At 37.0% G+C, this 19,808-nt stretch overlaps 3 protein-coding genes across 4 annotated transcripts; 1 reads left to right on the top strand and 2 right to left on the bottom strand.

The window, feature by feature from the left end:
* Positions 1-699: 699 nt before the first annotated feature.
* Positions 700-6,283, bottom strand: LOC113505796 (cytosol aminopeptidase-like). The gene is made up of 12 exons (XM_026888622.1): positions 6,107-6,283; positions 5,776-5,885; positions 5,330-5,465; positions 4,984-5,111; positions 4,588-4,762; positions 3,877-4,079; positions 3,497-3,602; positions 3,180-3,287; positions 2,416-2,521; positions 1,730-1,879; positions 1,412-1,485; positions 700-1,187 (listed from the first exon to the last, which is right to left on the bottom strand). Exons 1-12 carry the CDS (start codon positions 6,248-6,250, stop codon positions 996-998), a joined length of 1,632 nt encoding a protein of 543 aa, XP_026744423.1. The 5' UTR covers positions 6,251-6,283; the 3' UTR covers positions 700-995.
* Positions 6,284-6,333: 50 nt separating this feature from the next.
* LOC113505795 (alpha-ketoglutarate-dependent dioxygenase alkB homolog 6) lies at positions 6,334-7,984 on the bottom strand. Of its 2 annotated transcripts, XM_026888621.1 has the most exons (3): positions 7,625-7,984; positions 6,714-7,355; positions 6,334-6,346 (listed from the first exon to the last, which is right to left on the bottom strand). In XM_026888621.1, exons 1-2 carry the CDS (start codon positions 7,667-7,669, stop codon positions 6,714-6,716), a joined length of 687 nt encoding a protein of 228 aa, XP_026744422.1. In that variant the 5' UTR covers positions 7,670-7,984; the 3' UTR covers positions 6,334-6,346. The 2 variants fall into 2 exon arrangements, with proteins under 2 accessions (XP_026744422.1, XP_026744421.1); XM_026888620.1 differs by lacking the exon at positions 6,334-6,346 and having other exon boundaries at positions 6,629-7,355.
* An 88-nt stretch (positions 7,985-8,072) lies between these two features.
* Positions 8,073-19,776, top strand: LOC113505794 (ubiquitin domain-containing protein 2). Its single transcript, XM_026888618.1, has 4 exons — positions 8,073-8,446; positions 8,514-8,794; positions 10,271-10,468; positions 14,238-19,776. The coding sequence occupies exons 1-4, from the start codon at positions 8,365-8,367 to the stop codon at positions 14,382-14,384; spliced, it is 708 nt and encodes a 235-aa protein (XP_026744419.1). The 5' UTR covers positions 8,073-8,364; the 3' UTR covers positions 14,385-19,776.
* The last annotated feature ends 32 nt before the right edge of the window (positions 19,777-19,808 follow it).

The raw sequence follows: 19,808 nt of genomic DNA, 5'->3' as shown, positions 1-19,808 counted from the left end.
AAAATATAAAATATCCGCACATCAAATGAAACATAAACTCAGAAAAATATTGTGTCGATTATGTTTTGTTCGGCCAGAATTATAGATTAGAATGGACAACTTTAAATGTATGACGTGGCTTTGCCTTTACTTATCAATAGGTTAGAGCGCTTGTGGGATGACCTTGACCAGCCGTAATGAGCAACTTGGAGGAAAAATACCAGATCTGACAGCATTGTATTTACAAAATTTTCATTAGGCCAAGTATGTGTGGTGGGCATTGGCATACGATATAAGTCAGAAAGAATAGGTGAATACGAAGAGACAGGAGACTAGCAAAAATTTAGTGAGGCAACTACCCTTGTGCCTAGCAGTGAGTTCAAGATGATGATGGAAATACCTACTTCAAATTATAAAACGACATTCAGCTGCGGTGATGAAATATTAGAAATGTGACAAGTGAAAGGTAGGACAGGACAGTAGGTAGGTAGGAAAACAACTTTTATTTTTATTTTTACTAAATTTTCACATAAAAACGTACAACAAAATTTATAAAATATTCAAACACGTCTAATAACTATTGAGGCGGATTCGTAATTATATAACGGCTATTTATCGGGATAGCCTGACTAGCTTCAGACCCTACTGGAGTCCTTAGTTCGAGTCGTATCAGGCGATGATTAACTACTCCGGTTGGAACGGAACGGAAACTTGCCTGGCTATCCTATGTGAGTAAATCTTTAGTTAATAAATAGTAACGTTAATTTTGATCAGATATGGTCATAACTTAATGTTTGGATTATCGAGGTATTTTTTATTTGAATTGAACAACACTAAGTAGGCGTTCTAGAAGTTCACTGCCATCCTAGTTGTACTCTTCATTAGTTGCTTTTAAAAGGTATGTTGCATTTATGAACAAACAGTATTGCACAGCAGTGATAATTGTAATTATGCATTTCTGTTACACTTTGTGACTTGTATCTACCGGTTGGGATAAACAGACTAGAGGCCAGGTGTTAGGCAGTAGAGCCCGTAGGGCAGGGCGCGTCGTGCGCGGTGTCGTGCGCGGCGAGCGCGCGCAGCAGCGCGGCCAGCGTGCGCGCGGGGCGGCCCGCCATGCGGCGCGGCTGCAGGTAGGGCGGCCCGCGGTGCGCCACCTTGCCCACGCCCGTGATGTCCATGTGCAACCACTCGCCGCACACGAAGTTCTGCAACACGCGCGCATTCTCACAGGACGTAAAATGTACAATGCAATGCAATGGAAAGAAACCGTCAATAGCCTTGTGATTGTAATGGGCGCGAATACAGGTTTGTCACCACACTACTAGTATAGATCCGAGGCTCATCTGTCTGTCCATACTTCCATCAAGCTGTCGGTGCTCCTTGGTGACCTCAACCTCGACTATGCATGCAATCATTGACAAGTGCTCACCTTCAAAAACGCAGCTCCAAGACAGGGCGTTGCTCGACCGGCACCTTTGTTTCTCAAATCAACCGACGGGTCATCTGTAAAAGGCATGATGTAGTAAATTTTCTATAAAAAAATTGGAACAAACTATTTTCTAAGATTTCAAACGAAGTCTTGTTGTGAATTTCCTATGTTTTGGATTTTTTGGACATCATTGTCATTTTCCATTTGACCGTCTAGAGCTGGAGTAGCTGTAGTGGGTGAATGCGGGCTGGCCAAGACAGGGACGGCTGTTGCATCTCGCGGAAGACCTTCGTTTATTAAATGATGATGTGTACTGACTGGTGATCTGGTGCTGGAAGTACTGCCAGAGCGGGAAGCGCCAGGCGCGGTCCCCGGTGAGCGCGCCGGCGCCGCGGCAGGCCCTCCACGCGCGCTCCGAGTTGCTGAACACGCCGAACGCGCCGCCGCCCGTCGCCATCAGCACGCCCTCTGCGGGACAACCCTCACACTAAGCACCAGCTCGCACCGCGGGCCGCTGACAACGGTACTTGGCAGTACTGACTGTGGTAGGGTAATGCCACAAGCACGTTGCTGCGCAAATACTCTGCCGCTTCGTCGTTTTAACCCAGCTCTATTCCCCATCTAATCTCCGTCCTTCTTTATCAGTTGCAACACTATAATGTATCATTTTACGGAACGTAAGGTACGGAATTTACATATGTATAATATGTAGATCGACAGAGCATCACAACTCAAATTTCCAGTGCCAACGCAACACTCAGAAAACCCGCGAGTTGAGACTCTTGTAGACTCGTAGGCATATAATAGATTTTTTTTTATACCATTAGTTCTACATGTATCATCACTTTTTGAGCTTTTGATGTCCTGGGCGCCAATTCCGCTATTATTATTAATGTAGGCAATCGTAAAAAGCGGAACCGGAGCCCTGGATTTTAGTGAGATCCTACTACGCCAATGCTTAACACCAAGGAGAGGAACTGGGTCTTATACTAAAAACAACATACGTGTGAAGGTAGCGACGTCGATAACAAGCGCGGGTTTGTACAGCGCCTGGCCGTACACGAGCGCGTCCGCCATCATCAGTCTGCCCTCCATGTCAGTGTGTTCTATCTGGAAGTTACAACTATTAAGCATATTGTCTTATCAATACAATAATCTCTCTTCCCACATATATAGGGAGATACTTGTCAGAATAGTAATGTTTGTCACACCTTCATGTACTGACCTGTTGGTCTAGCTAGTGGTTAGTGACCCTGACTGCTATACAGGAGGTGGGTTCGATTCCTACCCAGGACACATTTGTTCTGTGTCTGGGTGTAATCTATATCTATACAAATATATAAAGCTGAAGAGTTTGTATGTTTGTTTGAACGCGCTAATCTCAGGAACTACTGGTCCAAATTGAAAAATTATCTTTGTGTTGAATAGACCATTCGTCGAGGAAGGTTTTAGGCTATATACCATCACGCTGTCACTAATAGGAGCGAAGATACAATGGAAAATGTGGAAAAAAACAGGGAATATTATTTATCTTCAAGTGCTTCCGTTCAAAAATTCCTAACTTATATCTTCTAACCACGGGGACGAAGTCGCGGGCAACAGCTATTTTATCTATATTATGCATGTATTAAGAAATATACTTAGGTATATAAGTTTATTAGTTGTCAGTATATCATAATACAAGCTTTTCTTAGATTGAGACTGGATGGCGGTAACAAATATAGTTGGTAATAGTTTAATTAAAACGGCCGTGCCCCCAGATACTCACTTGAATAGAGAGTCCGTTGAGCGCCTTCACGACGTCCCCGACCTTCATGCACTGCCCGCTGATCATGTTCTCACAGATAGGGACCACTGCCTGCACGTTTATTGGCACCTATGGACAAGGTGTTTTACTCCGAATCCTGCTTCAATAAGTTTTATCTTTGTGTCGCAGGGGATTTTACAAACACTCAAGTCATATGATCACACAAATTCTTGTCCCCTTTGGGAACGGAACGCGAAAAGTAAGTTAGAGAGTACTTTGAAGGTTAACATCGTTATGAATCCGTTAAATCGTTTTTTCAACGTAATTGTCATACCTACCTTGAGCTTGGCGAGGATCTTGAGTGCGGCGAAGACGACGGCGGCGCCGGCCATGCTGCCGCGGTTTTCCGTCATTGTGTGGCACTCCTTCAGGCACAGGCCGCCACTACAATAGTGAAAATGTTTTCTGAAAACTACTTTTTGAAAGTTTAATAGGCATATGGCAATGGTGAAAGGGTTTGTCTCTAGTCATAGCTGACCAAAATTTATATGGTAGGACTTTTCAATGCGGAAGTTAGGTTTACTTGGTTATTGTGACGAGGATCTGGTTAAAGGAGTTCACCTCAAGGTGGAGTCGTCTACGTAACGTATGAGATTTTGCACTCCACCAGCGCGGGCTCGTGCCCAGCAGGGGGGCATGTATAGTGTGGTGTAGTGACCTGTCGAAGGTGACCCCCTTGGCGGCCAGCAGCACGGGCGGGCGCTGCGCGGGCGCGCCGCGGTAGCTGCACTCCACCAGCGCGGGCTCCGCGCACGAGCCGCGCGCCACCGCCAGGAACGCGCGCATGCGCTGCGCCGCCACCCACTCGCGCCCGTGCGCGGACACCGACACGCCCAGCGGACACAGCGTGTCCAGCGCCGCCTGCGCAACACGGAACAACACCAATTGTATCCTTGGGGTCCCGCGCCAACACACAATAATATCTATAAGGGCCACATATGTGTGGGCAATCCAGTCAAAATATTTGAAAAAGGAAAGCGCAGTGGCAATATGTGCAGGTATGTGTGCGTGGTAACAGTAGCTTAAGTTTTTAAAACTCCCATCACGTGAGATGTCACAGCAGCTTAGAGCAGCTTAAAATTAAAAGCATCTGAAAGCATCATCAAATATAACGACCTTTATTCTATTAAAATTTAAAAATATAAAATTATTCACTCGTAATAATTTTGCAATGGACTGGCACAGACGCGACTACACTATCGTGGACGAACTTATTTTCACAGTACGGATTACTGTGGTGATCAGCTTGTACAGCTAATCTAAATCCTACCTATATCCTAAAATCCAAGGATTAGAAATGAAGTAACAATTCATCAATAAATAGTATCAAAGACAGTCATCAAAAAACGTCCGGATGTGAACCACCTACCTGAGCTAGGTCGACGGGCGTCATCTTATTAGCTGGCATGTCGGACAGGTAGCGCGCCCAGTTCTGCGCGCGCCCGAAGATGGACCCCTCCTGCCACAGCTCGATGCCCTCCTTGCCATACATGGTGACGCGGACCTCTGACTTACGCTCAGTCACCGATTTAAATCTTTGGAATCTGTTAATATATGTAGAAAAAACTTGGCGTAACGTAAGGCGTTACGGCTCTCGCGAATAACACAGCAGTAGGCAGGCTCCTCCTCTCTCAGTTGAAATGAGAATGGACGGAGCCTCTTTTTGGGTCAATCCTTATGGACATGTACGCCCACCTTTTTAGGATAGGAAGCGAGTGGGTAATTACATACCCGTCACTCTACTACTGTGTAAGTGTGGATATACCTCCAGGCGGCCAGCTCGGCGGCCTCAGCGGCGGCGTCGGGCGCGTTCCCGGGGTCCACCTCGATGACACTGCAACCGCGCTTCTTCAGCAGCTGCACGCCCGCGCCTATACCCCAGCGGAGGTTCTCCTGCAACATATTATCACATGCCCTTCTACTGCTGTCTGCAGTACTTGGGTTAACTAGCAGTAGGTTTCACAAACATACATATCAAAGACACCCAGACTCAAAACAAGCATTTGTGGAACACACATTAAGATATCATTACATGTAATTAAGAAAATATCTCTATAGAATATATCAATTTATGTGGATTAATTAACAAAGGATTTAGAAAATGCATGTACCCTAGCTTCATCGAGTGACTCGAGCGCATTGTAGGAGGCGTCCTTAGGGCCAATGGAAGCGATCACGACCGCGGCATACTCAGGCGCAATGTCCGTGAACGCAAACGCCTTCCCCAACTCCATCTCACAAATTAAACTACAAAACATACAAACATGCATCTCTTAGGTTTATGATTATTGATGATTACTTAAGTATGTTCCTTCTTTACATCAGTTTTCAGGGTCGCGAGTTTGACTCCGGACTCCGTCGAAACAGCTGATGATTAAGGACCGGTTGGGTCGTGTGCGATTCCGAAAAAAAATTAATTAAACCCTTGTATCATTTAAGTATTAATCAAACTCACACAGCTAAGTTATTACAAAAATACTGTGGGATTCTGAAAAAGATATTTAATATTATATCATGTGCTGCCGAGTCTTTTTACATAAGGAATAATAAAGCTTACGTGTTTAAATGTTGCATCAACTTGCCATTGCACTTCTGGTTGAATTCTTCTGCGGTGCGCGTCAATTCGAACTTCTTGTTCGTCTGATATACGCACAGGACCAGGCCCTTCTGAAATACCATTTCTGATCTGATTTCATAGCAAATACATGCAACCTATTCAAGTCTAAAGTATGTATGTAAGTGCTATAGTTACTAAATAAATACGTTACAACTAAAAAAAAAGTCTACCTATTATGGGATATAAAAATATGTTTTATATTTCTCTTGTCTATTCATAGCATACACTATAAGTGGTATTCAGTACTTAATAAGTAAATATTATTTGTTACCACAGTGTTGCTACATGCATCATTACTCCCGATATCCTCTTGTTTTGGTAAAGCAGGCATACAACATAGCCGTGTGTTCACTTTGCCATAATTCACCCAATTTCGTAACAGTCTAGCACTCGTAAATAATTTTGAAAATCTCATTGTTATAAAAATAAATTAAAAAACTGTTTAATAATTCATTCTTTAATTTCAATTAAAAATAAACCAACTAGATGTACTCAGTATTCATAATTAAATCTGGAACCATATTGTTTGTAAAAGTGAAAAAGTTTTCTTTAAAAAGTTTTTGTACCTTTGTTAATTAAATATGAATCATGCTGCATGAAGAAAGATAGGTATAAATAATAAAGCCCTGTGTTACCAGTGTTTACTTTGATACACTATTTGTTCACGTCATGCAGAAACATGATTTACCATAGCTTCCCTAGCTCATTCAAGTTGAAATCAAATCAATTCAAAGCCCACTCAAGTTCCATCGAGTAAGTTTTAAATAAATCACAATTAAATTTAAATAACAAATTAATATGAAACACATATATATTAAAAAAAAGATAACTATCAGTAAATAACAATCAAGTAAAACACAATCACATTAGATACCTACCTATTTTTTATTGCCAATATTTAATTTAAAAGTTGATGTTTTTGGCACATGCCTTATAGTCAAAGATACTCTCGTACCTCTTTTCACAGTTGTATCCTTGACATAATTATTTGAACACATTTTTAAATTAATAATTGTATCATTTAAGACATCTTCCTTAACTTCCTCAATACAATGTAAATAGTTGTGGAATAGTTTGTCTTGTAAGATTAACAAACTCCTTGGTTCAAGTAACAGAGAGAATGCAGGAGTGGTGTTGATTACATTGTCCTCTTTTGTCTCCAAGAAGGTTATAACACAGTGAGACCCTACTGAAAGTGTAGTGATGGTGGGATAGAACAGAGACCCGTCTAAGTGCGGCATTATACCCTGTCCAGGTAAATACTCATTGACCAGAACATGGTTGGGATGTTTCCCACCCATCAGGTCCAGCCTGTCTATTTTATCAAGGTAGGTTTCAAGCCATGGTGGCATGGCCTCTGCTATCATTCCATTCCTGTGGGGAATCCCACCCCAGTTCTGCAGTCTTCTATTTGTAAGTTGTGTCCATTTTGGTTTTGGTGCTGCATAAATATGGTTTAATATGGATTTCTCTTCAGATGTTGATAAAAACTCTGACACATAGAAGGCAGTGTCGGGGGCCTGTGAAATGGGTAAAGTGTAAATTAGTATGCTATAAATGTTAATGCAATATTAAAGCTCGACTCATTGAATGTAATTGTTGAAGTAGTTATTTGTAGTGAAACCAAATTTATAATTTATTTAAATAAAAATGAAACATTTCACAATTTGCTTGTTTACTTTTACACGGACAAATGGTTTCGTATTATGGTTATAGCTACAATAAGAAACGGCTGATAATGTAAGGACCAATCTGAATTGATATCAACATTTATTTTGTCAATACTTACAGATTCTACCCTAAAATCTTTAATAGAGTGGCCATTACTATCCATATTCAATTAATTGTATTAGTTATATATTTGGCTATAATTCCAGTTAACTTGTGTTTTGTTTTGAATTGCAACTTGTTTATAAATGACGTTTTCAGCAAAAGTAAACAGATGAATGTCGGGTGGTCACTTGAGCATGTTCTGACTGAAATTACGTGTTGTTGTAACTCAACACAGGGACACAAAAATGATGAAAACTAGGAAACTGTTTAAGCAAACTCTTTTGATACATATTGCATATATAAGCAATAATGTGATTGTATGGTAATTTATTTTACTAATTTGTTGGATAAATTAAAAAACATTTATCAAACATTTAATTAACAACTAAACGTACACTAATCTGTAATGTTACCACATTTATAACTGCGTAATTGACACTTCATTCGAAATGCGTTTCGTTAGTAACAAAGCTCAAAGTCAACTTACAATTTGAAATATCATATCAATGTAAATGAGCTTCTTTTCGATTATTTTGGGATTGCCTATAGAAAGAATAAAATTTATTTCATAAATTATATAATATTTACCAAGAATGAAATTTAGACGTGTACAAATAACACGCGACCTTTCCTAGCACTAACAAAACATATACAGCTAATATTTTTTGACAGAAGCGTACAGAAGATAAAAATGTTATTTGTTAATAATTTTTTTGTAAATATTTGTTAAATGAGCAATTGTAGAATGTGATCACAATGGGCGGCTGCATAGGAATAACTAGAAGTGGTAGCGGGCCTATAGAGGAGTCCTCGGCTACCGTGTCTCGGCCTAATTCAGGTAGAGTAAACGATCATCTGTCTCTGCACAGACGTCGAGTGCGTGTTCTTATAACTCTTTGTTTTAGGTGGCCTGAGGAAGAATCAGTCGCTATGCCACGAGACGATAAGATGGAAATCAGACGTGCCATTGACAGAAGGACAGCTACGTAGCAAAAGGGATGAGTTTTGGGACACAGCGCCGGCGTTCGAAGGACGCAAGGAGATCTGGGACGCACTGCGGGCAGCTGCCGTCGCCGCAGAGGCGATGGACTTCCAGCTCGCGCAGGCGATCCTCGACGGAGCCAGTGTATCCGTACCTAATGGCTACCTCACAGAGTGCTATGATGAATGGGGCACAAGATATCAGGTATGTTACGTTTACCTTCGTATTTAGGCTGCAAGTGCGGTTTCCACAGCCTCATTATAATTCTGTTATAGTTTCGTTTGACCTTCAGTGGCATCCTTATTTTGGATACTCAATTATAAATTTATCAACCATAGCTCACTTATTGTTGACTGTTGTCATAATAGCAATGGACACTCAAAATATTATGGTTTGTTGATAATACCACTGTGGGAAATTAATAATCTTTACCTTTTCTAAGCCATTGTTGTTGAAACTTTAAATACTTAGTATTCTATAAGTGCTAACATTTGTTTTTATTTTCTTGATGATTCCAAGGTTATGCATAACATACATATGTATGCATCCAAATATTTATTAAAAGGAATTAAAATATATTATTATTTAGATCAATGTTTTGCATGTAATGAGCAGATAAGACTATTAGGGTTAATACTATAGCTCACCATAATTACTTTTGTTTCATAATCCACATTTATGATTACTACTTCATATTCCTGGATTGAAATAATAATCCTTTGGGCTCTTTAGTGAATATTATCTCGCCATAAATACATATTATGTCACCATTTAACTATCCTACTGCAATGTAGCAAAATAAGTTTAAATAGGGTAAAAGAAAAAGCAAAATAATCTGGTAACAGTAGATATTTTTCTGATTTTCTAAAGATCTTTAGTACAATAAATTCAAAACAAACCATTGACTTTATAGATTTAAGACTGGAATCTAGGGCTTATGGTATCTTTTAGAGTGCCTCTACACTTTTCACCCCGGATCCCTTAGTCGAGACCTGGAATCATCCTTTATTATTGATTTAGGTACATAATACCTCATGTTTTCTTTACCTATAATGATATGGAGCATTACATCAAATTGATAATAATGTAATTGAATATTAATGGTTATATTAATCAATTGTGGCCTGATATTCTTGATTTCTGATAGTGTAGCATAAATATTGTTGTACAAATATTGCAAGTCACGATTATTAGGTAATGTGATTATTGGGGTATTCATCAATATGGTTTACCTCTGGCAATTATAATTAACATTGAAGAGTTAGTAGTAATTAGTAGCTTACTGTATTATCTAGTAAACAGTATCTGTTATAATGTAGCAGAGTAATACATTATTATATTTGATGTTTCAATATTTTTTTATTTAAAATCGCAGTTTGCACTCCTCACTGAATGTTTTATTGAAACACTGTTCCATACTTTGCTTTAAGAACTTATTTCTCTAATTTCATAGTAACTATTGAGCCAATTTTTCATTCTAAAATGATGCACGCGTATTTATCGTGATTTATCCAACCAGAGTACGTAATCATAAAACTCTTCATGCAATCAATATAAATATGAGTGACTAAACAGTTGCATCAATCATTAACTTATTTCTCATAAAAATAATGCAACAAAATATATTAATATTAATTACAGAATTATAATTTCACACTTTTACGTTCCACATATCTTTAGGTCCCGATATACTGCCTATCGCCACCAATAAACATGGTGAAGGAGGCCAGCGGGCGGGACTCGCCGGCGGAGTGGTCGGAGCCGGTGGAGGGCGGCACGGAGGTGTCGCTGCGGCTGCGGCTCTCCAACACCTGCAAGGACGTCGACCTGGCTGTGTACTCCCGCCACACGGTCGCACAGTGCAAGAATAAGTTACATGTGAGTACCACTCATACAAATAGGACTGGATAAAAATGTGTATGATATTTTGTAGATTTTTTTATCTAGAAGATATCTTGTGAGATGACGGCCGATAGAAAGGTATGGAAGAAGAGGAATTGTTGCGCCGGCCCCAAATAAAAATAAATTGGGACATGGGCAGAGGAATGATGATTATGATGATGATCTAGAACCCCTATACTAGCCGGAAAAACGTAGTTGAGTATTTTTAAAAAAAGAGCAAAAAACCCATGACAGTTTGTAAGGTGTCAAAAAATAATTTGAATGCCCAATGCCCACTCTGTTGGTTCCTAAATATCATTCGTCAGAATAAACTACAATTTTCCATTAAATGACTTCGCAACTAATCTAACCAAGCGTTTGAAGCCCATTTCATACAATGTTGCATTGAATAAATGTATAATTTACTTTGAGTGTGAAGACTAAGTAGTAATAATCACCTCAAAACATTGAGAAGCGTTAATTTTCTCCCATTAGCATGACATCAGAGATCACATTCAACCTTCTTTATAAAATCCTTGAAAAGTTGATGATGCATAGACTTCCTCGCAGATATATTGGTGTATGTATACGGATACGTTTGACATACAAATTAAAGAATTGGTAAAATGCCCATTTATGTGGGGCGGGCAGTTCACAATAACTGAGATATGAGAGATCTGGTCAGAAATTATGTAAATGAGGTGATTGATACTTCATTATTCTAAGAAAAGCTTAATCTTTATCAAATCGATGGTTAAAAGCTTTTAAGAACATATTTTGTTGTAAAAGAAATATATTGATCTATTCTAATACTATCCCGAAAAGAGCGATTTTAGATTACCTAATTCGTTTCTGGTCTGACTGGTCAAACTTTGCTTCTAGTTTTTGGTACCGTGTAAAGAGGTATTATATATGCTGAAGACGGATATCCATAACCTAACAAACAAATTAAAAGCTTGAGTAAGCGGAAAACACTTTAAACCCAACTTATTTATTATTAAAGAAGGTTACAAATGAGTGATAACTGCAGTAGACTAATGAAGTAAGACAGACATGCACCAGTTTATACTCGATTCATAATATTAATAGCGGTATTCGCATGCAAGCTTTATGCATTCGCAAGCTTATTTAATATTCAATAACAAATTATATAATACTTGAGTGACTTGTTTGCAAGGATCCGCGTTGTTATTGTAAATTAATTTAACGTCAGCTGGCTCGGTTTACTTAAGTCGCTACTATTTGTGATCAAATTAATAATGGACCCGTCCCGTTTGCGGTTTTTTTTCGGTCGAACTTTTTAACTGTGAATTTAAGGGTCAGTTGATGACTCTCGCTATAAAATATGTACTTATTAAATCGTGTCAGTGGTAGTCTATAAAGAATAAGGGAAATTGTGATGCTTTTTGTATAAAGCGCTACTAAATTATGCTAACAAAAAAGTATTTATTTTATGTAAATGTAGGCATGATCCCAATAGATTAACGAAAAGTTATAGGTATAAACACGAAAATTTCAAAACCATGGTATTCTCGATGAAATAAGTATATGTAACATAAGTAAAACACAGGCTATTAAGAACGACGTTAAAATTAGTAGCAGAATAACAAAGTTTGCTCGCGATAAACTTATGTATTGTGTTGTATGTGAAACACGGTCACTCATGGCTCATGACGTAAGCTGCCGATGCGAAATTTTGCAACACAACAGCACCGCCGCGCCTTGTACGGTGGATATTAGGCCATACATTACTTGTAAACGTTTAATTGCAAAAATCAACCTTATATCTTCGACTTAAAGGCGTTATCAAAGTTATAGTAACTATTAGCGCGGTCGACTGTATCGCTACCATTTTTATTTGACACAGGGATTTCATTTGTCATGCTATTGTTTGTATGGGAATCACTCCCATACATTAGTATTTTAAGATTCATTTTTTTTATAGATGTTTAGCCAATGTACAGTTCACGCGCTTACGATTACGATTTTGCATTGACTCATTACCTCACCGGTCAAATTTGTTAGCACAAGATTAAAAATTCAAGGTTCAAAAACAAGTTAATTGTTGCTTTAAGGATATAGTAAAATCCATTTTACGTCTACTGGTTGTATATCCATCATATAATCTAAAAATACATAGTAATTTCATTGTTTTTTTATTCTGGCCTGTACTACATACAGCGACATATATTTCAGCGATGGTCATGAATACACTTATTCTTTACCACAAGGCATTTTTATCGAAGTGCTCCACCGCCTCAAAGGTCATCCGCGCCTGCTTAATGACTCAGTTTTCGACAATTACAGTTGACCTACAGAATCATTTAAGTGTAGCTCGACCGTTTTTCAATAAAATCAAGGGCTAATACATAATTATATATTTTTTAAAGTTCATTGGCAATATTATCCGATCTGATCTTTATCGCCACAAGGCAGAATTAAGTTGCCAATGTAAATTGAGTTCCGACAGTGTACGAATTATGAACGCATGCAAATGAACGTATTGCGGACATGATAATGCAAGAAACCTACGTCTAATGCCGGCGCGAGAATTTGGTTGAAGTAACTTAGTATGGTGATAGTCAGAAAATCTTACAAAACATGGATCTAGGTAAAGTAAGTGCAGAGAAACTGAGTACATAAACCTGCATAAAATAGTACTACTGTCTATAAAAATAACCTTACAATTTTGCGTATCTCCTTTTATAGATAACTTGAGATCGTTCAGCGTAAAATTTGTAATTTTTAAATATAATGTGTTCTGCTTACCCCTTTTTACAATACATGCGTGATGCCATAACAAGGTGTCCGTTTAGCTCGTTTGCTAGTTAGTAATAACAGTCGGCATTCAATTTGGAAGCCACAATAATAATGACTGTGGCGTTGACCTAGTAACTGTAGCTATGCAAGGAGCATGTTCACTCGTAGGCTTTCTCTTTGTGAGGAGTACAATGCCAAATGTCATTGTTGTTAACTATGGTTCACAGTAGGATTTGTTGGTCGTCCATCACTATTGGACAGTTTTCTTTTTTTTACTTTATTTTATTAGCTCTGTCAAATGGATCATTTAATTTCTTTTCAAGTAAAGTTTAAAGACTAGTAGCATTTTTAAGATAGTAACTGTAGTTTAACAAATTGCTAATAATAAGCCCCCACATGTTTGTAAAATAAATGCAATTAGTGCGTATCTAACTTGTTACAGAAACTTTCTTCTATTATTATGACCTTATGTCGCGATCAAACAAAAGAATTAAAGTTAAAATAAGCTACTCGAACAAATTCACTTTTTGGGCAAAGATCTCTGCCCTGCTCTGGGACAGGGTCAGACAACTTTTATCATTTTCGAACTTCCTAACTGACGTCTTAAAATGTAGAGCATTTTTAAAAGAACGCACTTGCGTATTGAGGTCGGTCTGCCACAAGTGTCACGTGCGTAAACAAGATTATTTTGATAAAATTTAAGCTTGATTATCCGCCACACGTAACAATAAGCACGACTTTATATTGTGCCCATTAAATTATTAAGTAGACCATTTTATTTTGAATGGGTTTTTAAACTTGTTTTTGTGTTTACTTTAAAGTTAGTTCGATACTTAATCAGTAATTGCGTATATTTTGTGAATATATTATGTTCCATTATTTTCTTGGTCATTTTCAATTTTATTCCACATTGATGATTACATTTTTTGTTACCAGCCATATGAACAAAGAGATTATTCAATGGCAATCAAAACCGCCTCATAAACAAAATATCCTTGTTTTCCAGGCTCAAGAAAACATAGAGCCGTGGCGGCAACGCTGGTTCTACGGCGGCAAGCTGCTGGGCGACCGCCTCATGGTGGAGGAGGCCAAGATCACGCCCGGGTACGTCGTGCAGGTCATCGTGAGCACCGACCCGCAGCCGCCCAGCTAGTCGCGCAAACACTACTGCGTCTTTGTGGTACTTTGCATTTATTTTTCCATATTATTTGTATAAAGGCGACAGCTCAGCGCGAGTGCGGGTTTTCAACTGATGACGTCATTTGACAGGCACGGTTAGCGCCATCTGTTGATAGCCGGTAGAAGCTAAGTTGATGTTTGAATTAATCATTCTAAAACTCGCACTCGTGCGCGTTAGGGTCTTAGTATAAAGGACTCGTTTTACTTGTTTTAGATAGTACGGAGTAGGTTCAAACGTCACTTGGCTCATGTGTACGACTACGTATAAGCTCTCTCTCGCTGTCGTACTGTAGTTATATTTCTATATTTACTGATTATTTATGTTTTGTAGATTATAGTTTAGGTTTGGGCCATACATGCGCTTTGTGTGATCAATCGTAGGAAGCACAAGCGACCGTGGCGCCTTTTGTGCTCATTTTACTGTCAAAGAATGTACTATGGAGATTGAAATCTTTATAAATACAAGCATATACTCACAACTTTTTGAAGATTTTTTGTATAAAGTGCAATAAAATGACGGGATATCCCGTAGTAATGATAAATATTGAAATAAATAATTTCGTTCACATCATTGTTTACTTTCCGTATGCTTAGAGTAAAATCGCCCAGAGAAATAAATATGTTCATAATAACTGCAAAATATCACGAAGACGCTACAGCAAGGATTACGGAGCAACACGATCCACGTAATAAATATATTTATTCTAAAGTAACAAAGTGGACGGGAATACAATATGTGTAACTATGTGAAGATGGCCCTGGGATATACAATCATTATAATATTAAAAATATTCAGAACCCAAGATTGGCAAAACTGTTCTTGGTAATATCATGGAAAAAAATATGCAAGAAATCCTTCCATGATGTTTGCTAACTCCGGAAACTTAAACGAAGTGTATTATTTTTTCTGTAAAAAAATAACATTGTTATCTCAATTTCCTAACAAGTAATATACACAAATAGTTTTGGCTTAACACAACTATATTGTATGTTCCAAGGCCTATATCTTTAAACATATAACTCTGTGCTCGAAAATAAGGCTCGATGTCCCGGCGAACGCAACGCTTGTAACGTGTCGCCTTGTATATTACATTCTTATCTGTAACTCGTCCGTAGAATATGTGACGTTTGCTCTAACTATTCAATAATGTTTGATTAAAATCACAACTTTTAAATATAACAGATGGGGACCTTACAGCGCACTACACAATGTAGAGCGGCGATTATTATAACTTAATTAAGGCGGGTTTATTATTAAGGAATTCCATTTGGATCCAAATAGACCCACGATCTCGATGAAAACGCGTGAGCGAACGGTTTATAAACAATTGTGCAATATGATTATTGTAAAAGGTTGTGGTGAAAGGTGGTGTCTCTTGGTTGGGTCATTTAGATCCTTCTTTTGTTAATTATTCAGTTTTTGGCATAGTATGTTCAAAGTTATGATAAATGAAAATAAATTAAAGACAATCGTTGCATATCTTACGGACGACACATCACGCTAATAATTTGTATTAGAATCGTATAAATTGTCTATATTTATATATAAAATGCCCCAATTGTAGTGTTTAATATGGTATATGTATATTGCAGTGATAACTGGATAGTTTAAGGCTATAAGATGGGTACACGAATAGGAGCTGGAATACATTTTTATATGAAGCAAGGATTTTATCTCAAAAATGATAAGTTTCAGTTTTGTTGCTGGTAAAAATCATTCTGTTTCCAATGCGCCGTTAAATTTCACCGATACACCAGGGAAATGTTAATTTGTTTGAAAATTGATTTTACGAATATACATACTTAATAACACACAGACAATAACTTGGCTCTTATGTAGCTTTTCATTAAATTAGTTATAACGTACTAACACTAGAGACAATCTGTCCGTCCGACGCTCACGCTAAACGGATATCGTAATACAAATGGGAACTTACTTATTTCATATCATCTATAATAGGGAATATTCGCTATTTTAAATATTTTGCTCACTGTACATGCATACTCTAGTACGATAACACTCGTTATATTTATCAAATTGTACCTACATATATATTTACACGACTCGAAGGATTTTTATTTATTAAATAGGTTTCACTTTAAGGAGCTTGTATACTTGTTTTTTTTTTCTATCTATTGTTTTTATTTTATGGCCGTCCGTGTGCCATCAACAAAGAACCAATTGTTAGCTGGCCTCTTCATGAGGTATTTATTGCTGCTTTTCTGCGGCAAACTATTTAGCCTATTTTTTTAGGGGTCTTTCTACACTAAACTGTTGAAGCTAGTTTGCTTAGACAACGTTTATGTAGTTTGGATTGCTTGAAAAATTTAGGTACCGGTCATTACGCCTACATGTCATTGATCTTATATCCAACCTGTTGTACAATGCATGCCCATTTTGTTGTAGAATATCACCTTTTAATTTGAATAAAAGGGTCAGTACAGCTTACACAGCTGTATATACAGGTTTCTTATAAAACAATGACTTTTGTAGGCGAGAAATGTACACAAAACATAATTATGGTATCGTTTGAAGTATTAATCTGCCATAACGTACCGCGACTGCCATCTATTGTGATGTTGTGAGAATTTTCTTTATATACTTACTGAATTATTATAATAATATATTGTTTATTTTGAATATTTTAATCGAACGCTAGATGTTAATTTTGCATTCTGTAAAGTCGTCGAACATTGGTCGCGTCGCTGTTCTAACTTTTGATGTCATGCTCTGTCGTTTACATGTTGAGAACAGGAACGTTCTTCAACCCCAGCCAGTCTGATTCGTCGTTGCCATGGTTACATAAAATGCGCGCCAATGTTCACAAGAGCTGCTATTCGGACTAACTTGTCATTGATTAAATACAAGCGTACAAATATGTAACTTGTAATAATGTGTTTAGTGTTAAATTTTGCACACGAGTTAATTAACGCAAAACTATAAAGTTGTTAGTGATTTGTAAAATGTATTCTTATTGAAGAAATTATTAAGATAAGTTTCGGTTACAATTGTATTTTGTTATGATATATGATGGAAACATGTATAGGAATATCGATATTTATAACAAATCGATTTTATAACGATCACTCGCTTTTATTTGATCTATCTTTAATGTTTCCGTTGAATCATGTGGTATGTATTGCGATTATTATAACGCTCACAAATTACGTTCAAATATATATTTAGCCGTGATAAATAATCCCAATACATATCGAAACAAAATATTATTTAGATGTAAAAGCTATATTAACTCTTCTTGTAATGTTATGGCCTTATATGATACTCAGTGGGACTCCGACAAATATAAATAATGCGTACTTATAGATGTGGTCATTGTACAAAACTTTAGAATATTCAATCAGTTTGAGCACAAATTATCAATTCGTTTTTTTTGCCGACTTTTTTGTTGGCAAACCATTCCTTATGTTAAAATGATTTTAATTACAGCTGTGCACTGCACTGCCTTGTCATAAAAAGTTCAGGCTTTGTTATTTTTATTGGCTATATAACGTATGTATGAGGGACCTTCTGGCACCGTCATAAGTACCCACAAACTTCGCGTAAGCACCCCTTCATACCAATCTAAAAGGCCTAAAGCCTCTCCGACAATATTCACTTACATATCGACTCGATTCTTTCTTATTTACTCGATGATTCATAGTGGGTTTAATCGATATTTTCAGATTTATCGATATGTTGTTGATTCATAACGTTGTATAAATCCCACACCTAGTGATATGTATGTCTCAACAGCATTTATTTATAAATCGGATAATTTCAATGATGATAGTTTTATTTTTTTGAAAATATGCATATGAAGATATAGATTATAGAGATAATAAATTGTTAGCAGTTTTAACTTGCATTTAATATTGAATAGATGGATCCAGGAACAAAATAAATTATAATTATAGTTTGTTTTTTTGTCATCGTGGGAGTTTATTAATTTCTCGGTTTTAATAAATTACTTTGTATATTTTTTTCGGATGTGGGCGGGGCCAATTCATATTAAGAATTTTAATTTTTTGTTTTTGTTTCCTAGATCCAATGAAGTTTTGTGCATGTTATAACTGCTAACAGCCTACGTTATATTTCTAAATTGTAATAAGAGGATTATAACATTTTAGTACTAACTTATTAGGTTAGTTTTAGTATTTATACATAATTATTTAATAGTTAAATTGGGAAGAGGCTTGAGATATTATTTAGTTTGATGATGGTGACTCTGGAAACATTATGTAAATTCTACTCGGTCTGTAGTCCTACGTCTTACCTCTAAATATAATTAAGCTATTCATAAATCTTGACTCGAGGAATGTTTCGAAAAGATCTAACATACTAAGCTTTGTTTTAATTTGTTGTTCTACCTTTCCAGGTTTGTCGTGTAAAATTAAAAATACGTTATGAATTAAAATATGACCATATCACAAATAATGTTACAGAGTTATCATTTTCATCACCATTTTCATTACTACGTTTTCAAGTTAAACATTTTATTATAGAAAATTCTATCAATACGTACATGTACTCGTGCACGCTAAATTCATCTTTGTGTAATGAGAATAAGTTCTATGGTCGCGATCACGACTTGTGATTTTAGTGTGTCACCAAGGTTTGAACTGCATATACACAAAAAGTTTATTCTCGCCAAGATACTACTCCGCCTAAACAATGTCTATACCAAATGTAGTTCTCGCCTTAACACACAATAGACTGAAATTGCCAGTGTAAAAAATAGTATTTGTTATCTGTGAACAATTCCCCTGTGTTACCATCAACAATAAATTTTAATGTCTCACTTTACGCTAATCTTTTCAGTTATATTTAGGTTACATTGCAGTCGGCCATAGCTAGTTATACAATAGTATTTTACGGTCTAAAACATGTTTAATTTCGGACTAAGGAATTATGTATGGTGCTATCATTTGTTTTATCGCAACTGAACCTGTTTCATTCGATATTTGTTGCATTTTACTGTGGAGTGTGGACATGTCTACAAGATCTTACTACCATGCTTTACGTCATCAAGACTTGTCACAAATATAAGATATTGCTTCGGAACAATGTATTTGAAATGTAAGTTATCCTATATGAGTTCAATGTCCATTTCATAGTCAGATCACATGAAATGAACGAAAGGTTCGCCATTAATAATTTCTACCAATTAAATGTTACTGTAAACACATACGGGTAATGTCCAAAATTGTAAAACTTTATTCAAATGTCATACTCACATCTTTATATGTTCTCTGTTCCTTCTCTTACACTAAGCACTGTATAGTCGGCGCCGCAATTGTTATTTATGTTGCTGACTGTACCCACTTGGAATGTACCAAGAAATAAAATTTATTTACGTACTCAAGAACATTGATATAGCATTATTTCCTTTTTGTATTT

This window comes from Trichoplusia ni, chromosome 27, assembly GCF_003590095.1.
Source record: "Trichoplusia ni isolate ovarian cell line Hi5 chromosome 27, tn1, whole genome shotgun sequence".
Taxonomy (NCBI): domain Eukaryota; kingdom Metazoa; phylum Arthropoda; class Insecta; order Lepidoptera; family Noctuidae; genus Trichoplusia; species Trichoplusia ni.
The sequence above is the reverse complement of the archived record's forward strand: the minus strand, read 5'-3'. Positions and strand labels throughout refer to the sequence as shown.

Bases quoted from the DNA above. Each gene is read 5' to 3' on its own strand.
- LOC113505796 (XM_026888622.1), bottom strand. From the start codon at position 6,250: ATGAGATTTTCAAAATTATTTACGAGTGCTAGACTGTTACGAAATTGG. The intron at 5,466-5,775 runs GTAAGCTTTATT...TATGTTTTGTAG, and splicing joins TTGATGCAACATTTAAACAC to TTTAATTTGTGAGATGGAGT. The intron at 1,486-1,729 runs GTCAGTACACAT...TGCCTTTTACAG, and splicing joins CTTCCAGCACCAGATCACCA to ATGACCCGTCGGTTGATTTG.
- LOC113505795 (XM_026888621.1), bottom strand. From the start codon at position 7,669: ATGGATAGTAATGGCCACTCTATTAAAGATTTTAGGGTAGAATCT. The intron at 7,356-7,624 runs GTAAGTATTGAC...CCCATTTCACAG, and splicing joins AAGATTTTAGGGTAGAATCT to GCCCCCGACACTGCCTTCTA.
- LOC113505794 (XM_026888618.1), top strand. From the start codon at position 8,365: ATGGGCGGCTGCATAGGAATAACTAGAAGTGGTAGCGGGCCTATAGAG. The intron at 8,447-8,513 runs GTAGAGTAAACG...TCTTTGTTTTAG, and splicing joins CGTGTCTCGGCCTAATTCAG to GTGGCCTGAGGAAGAATCAG. The intron at 8,795-10,270 runs GTATGTTACGTT...ACATATCTTTAG, and splicing joins AATGGGGCACAAGATATCAG to GTCCCGATATACTGCCTATC.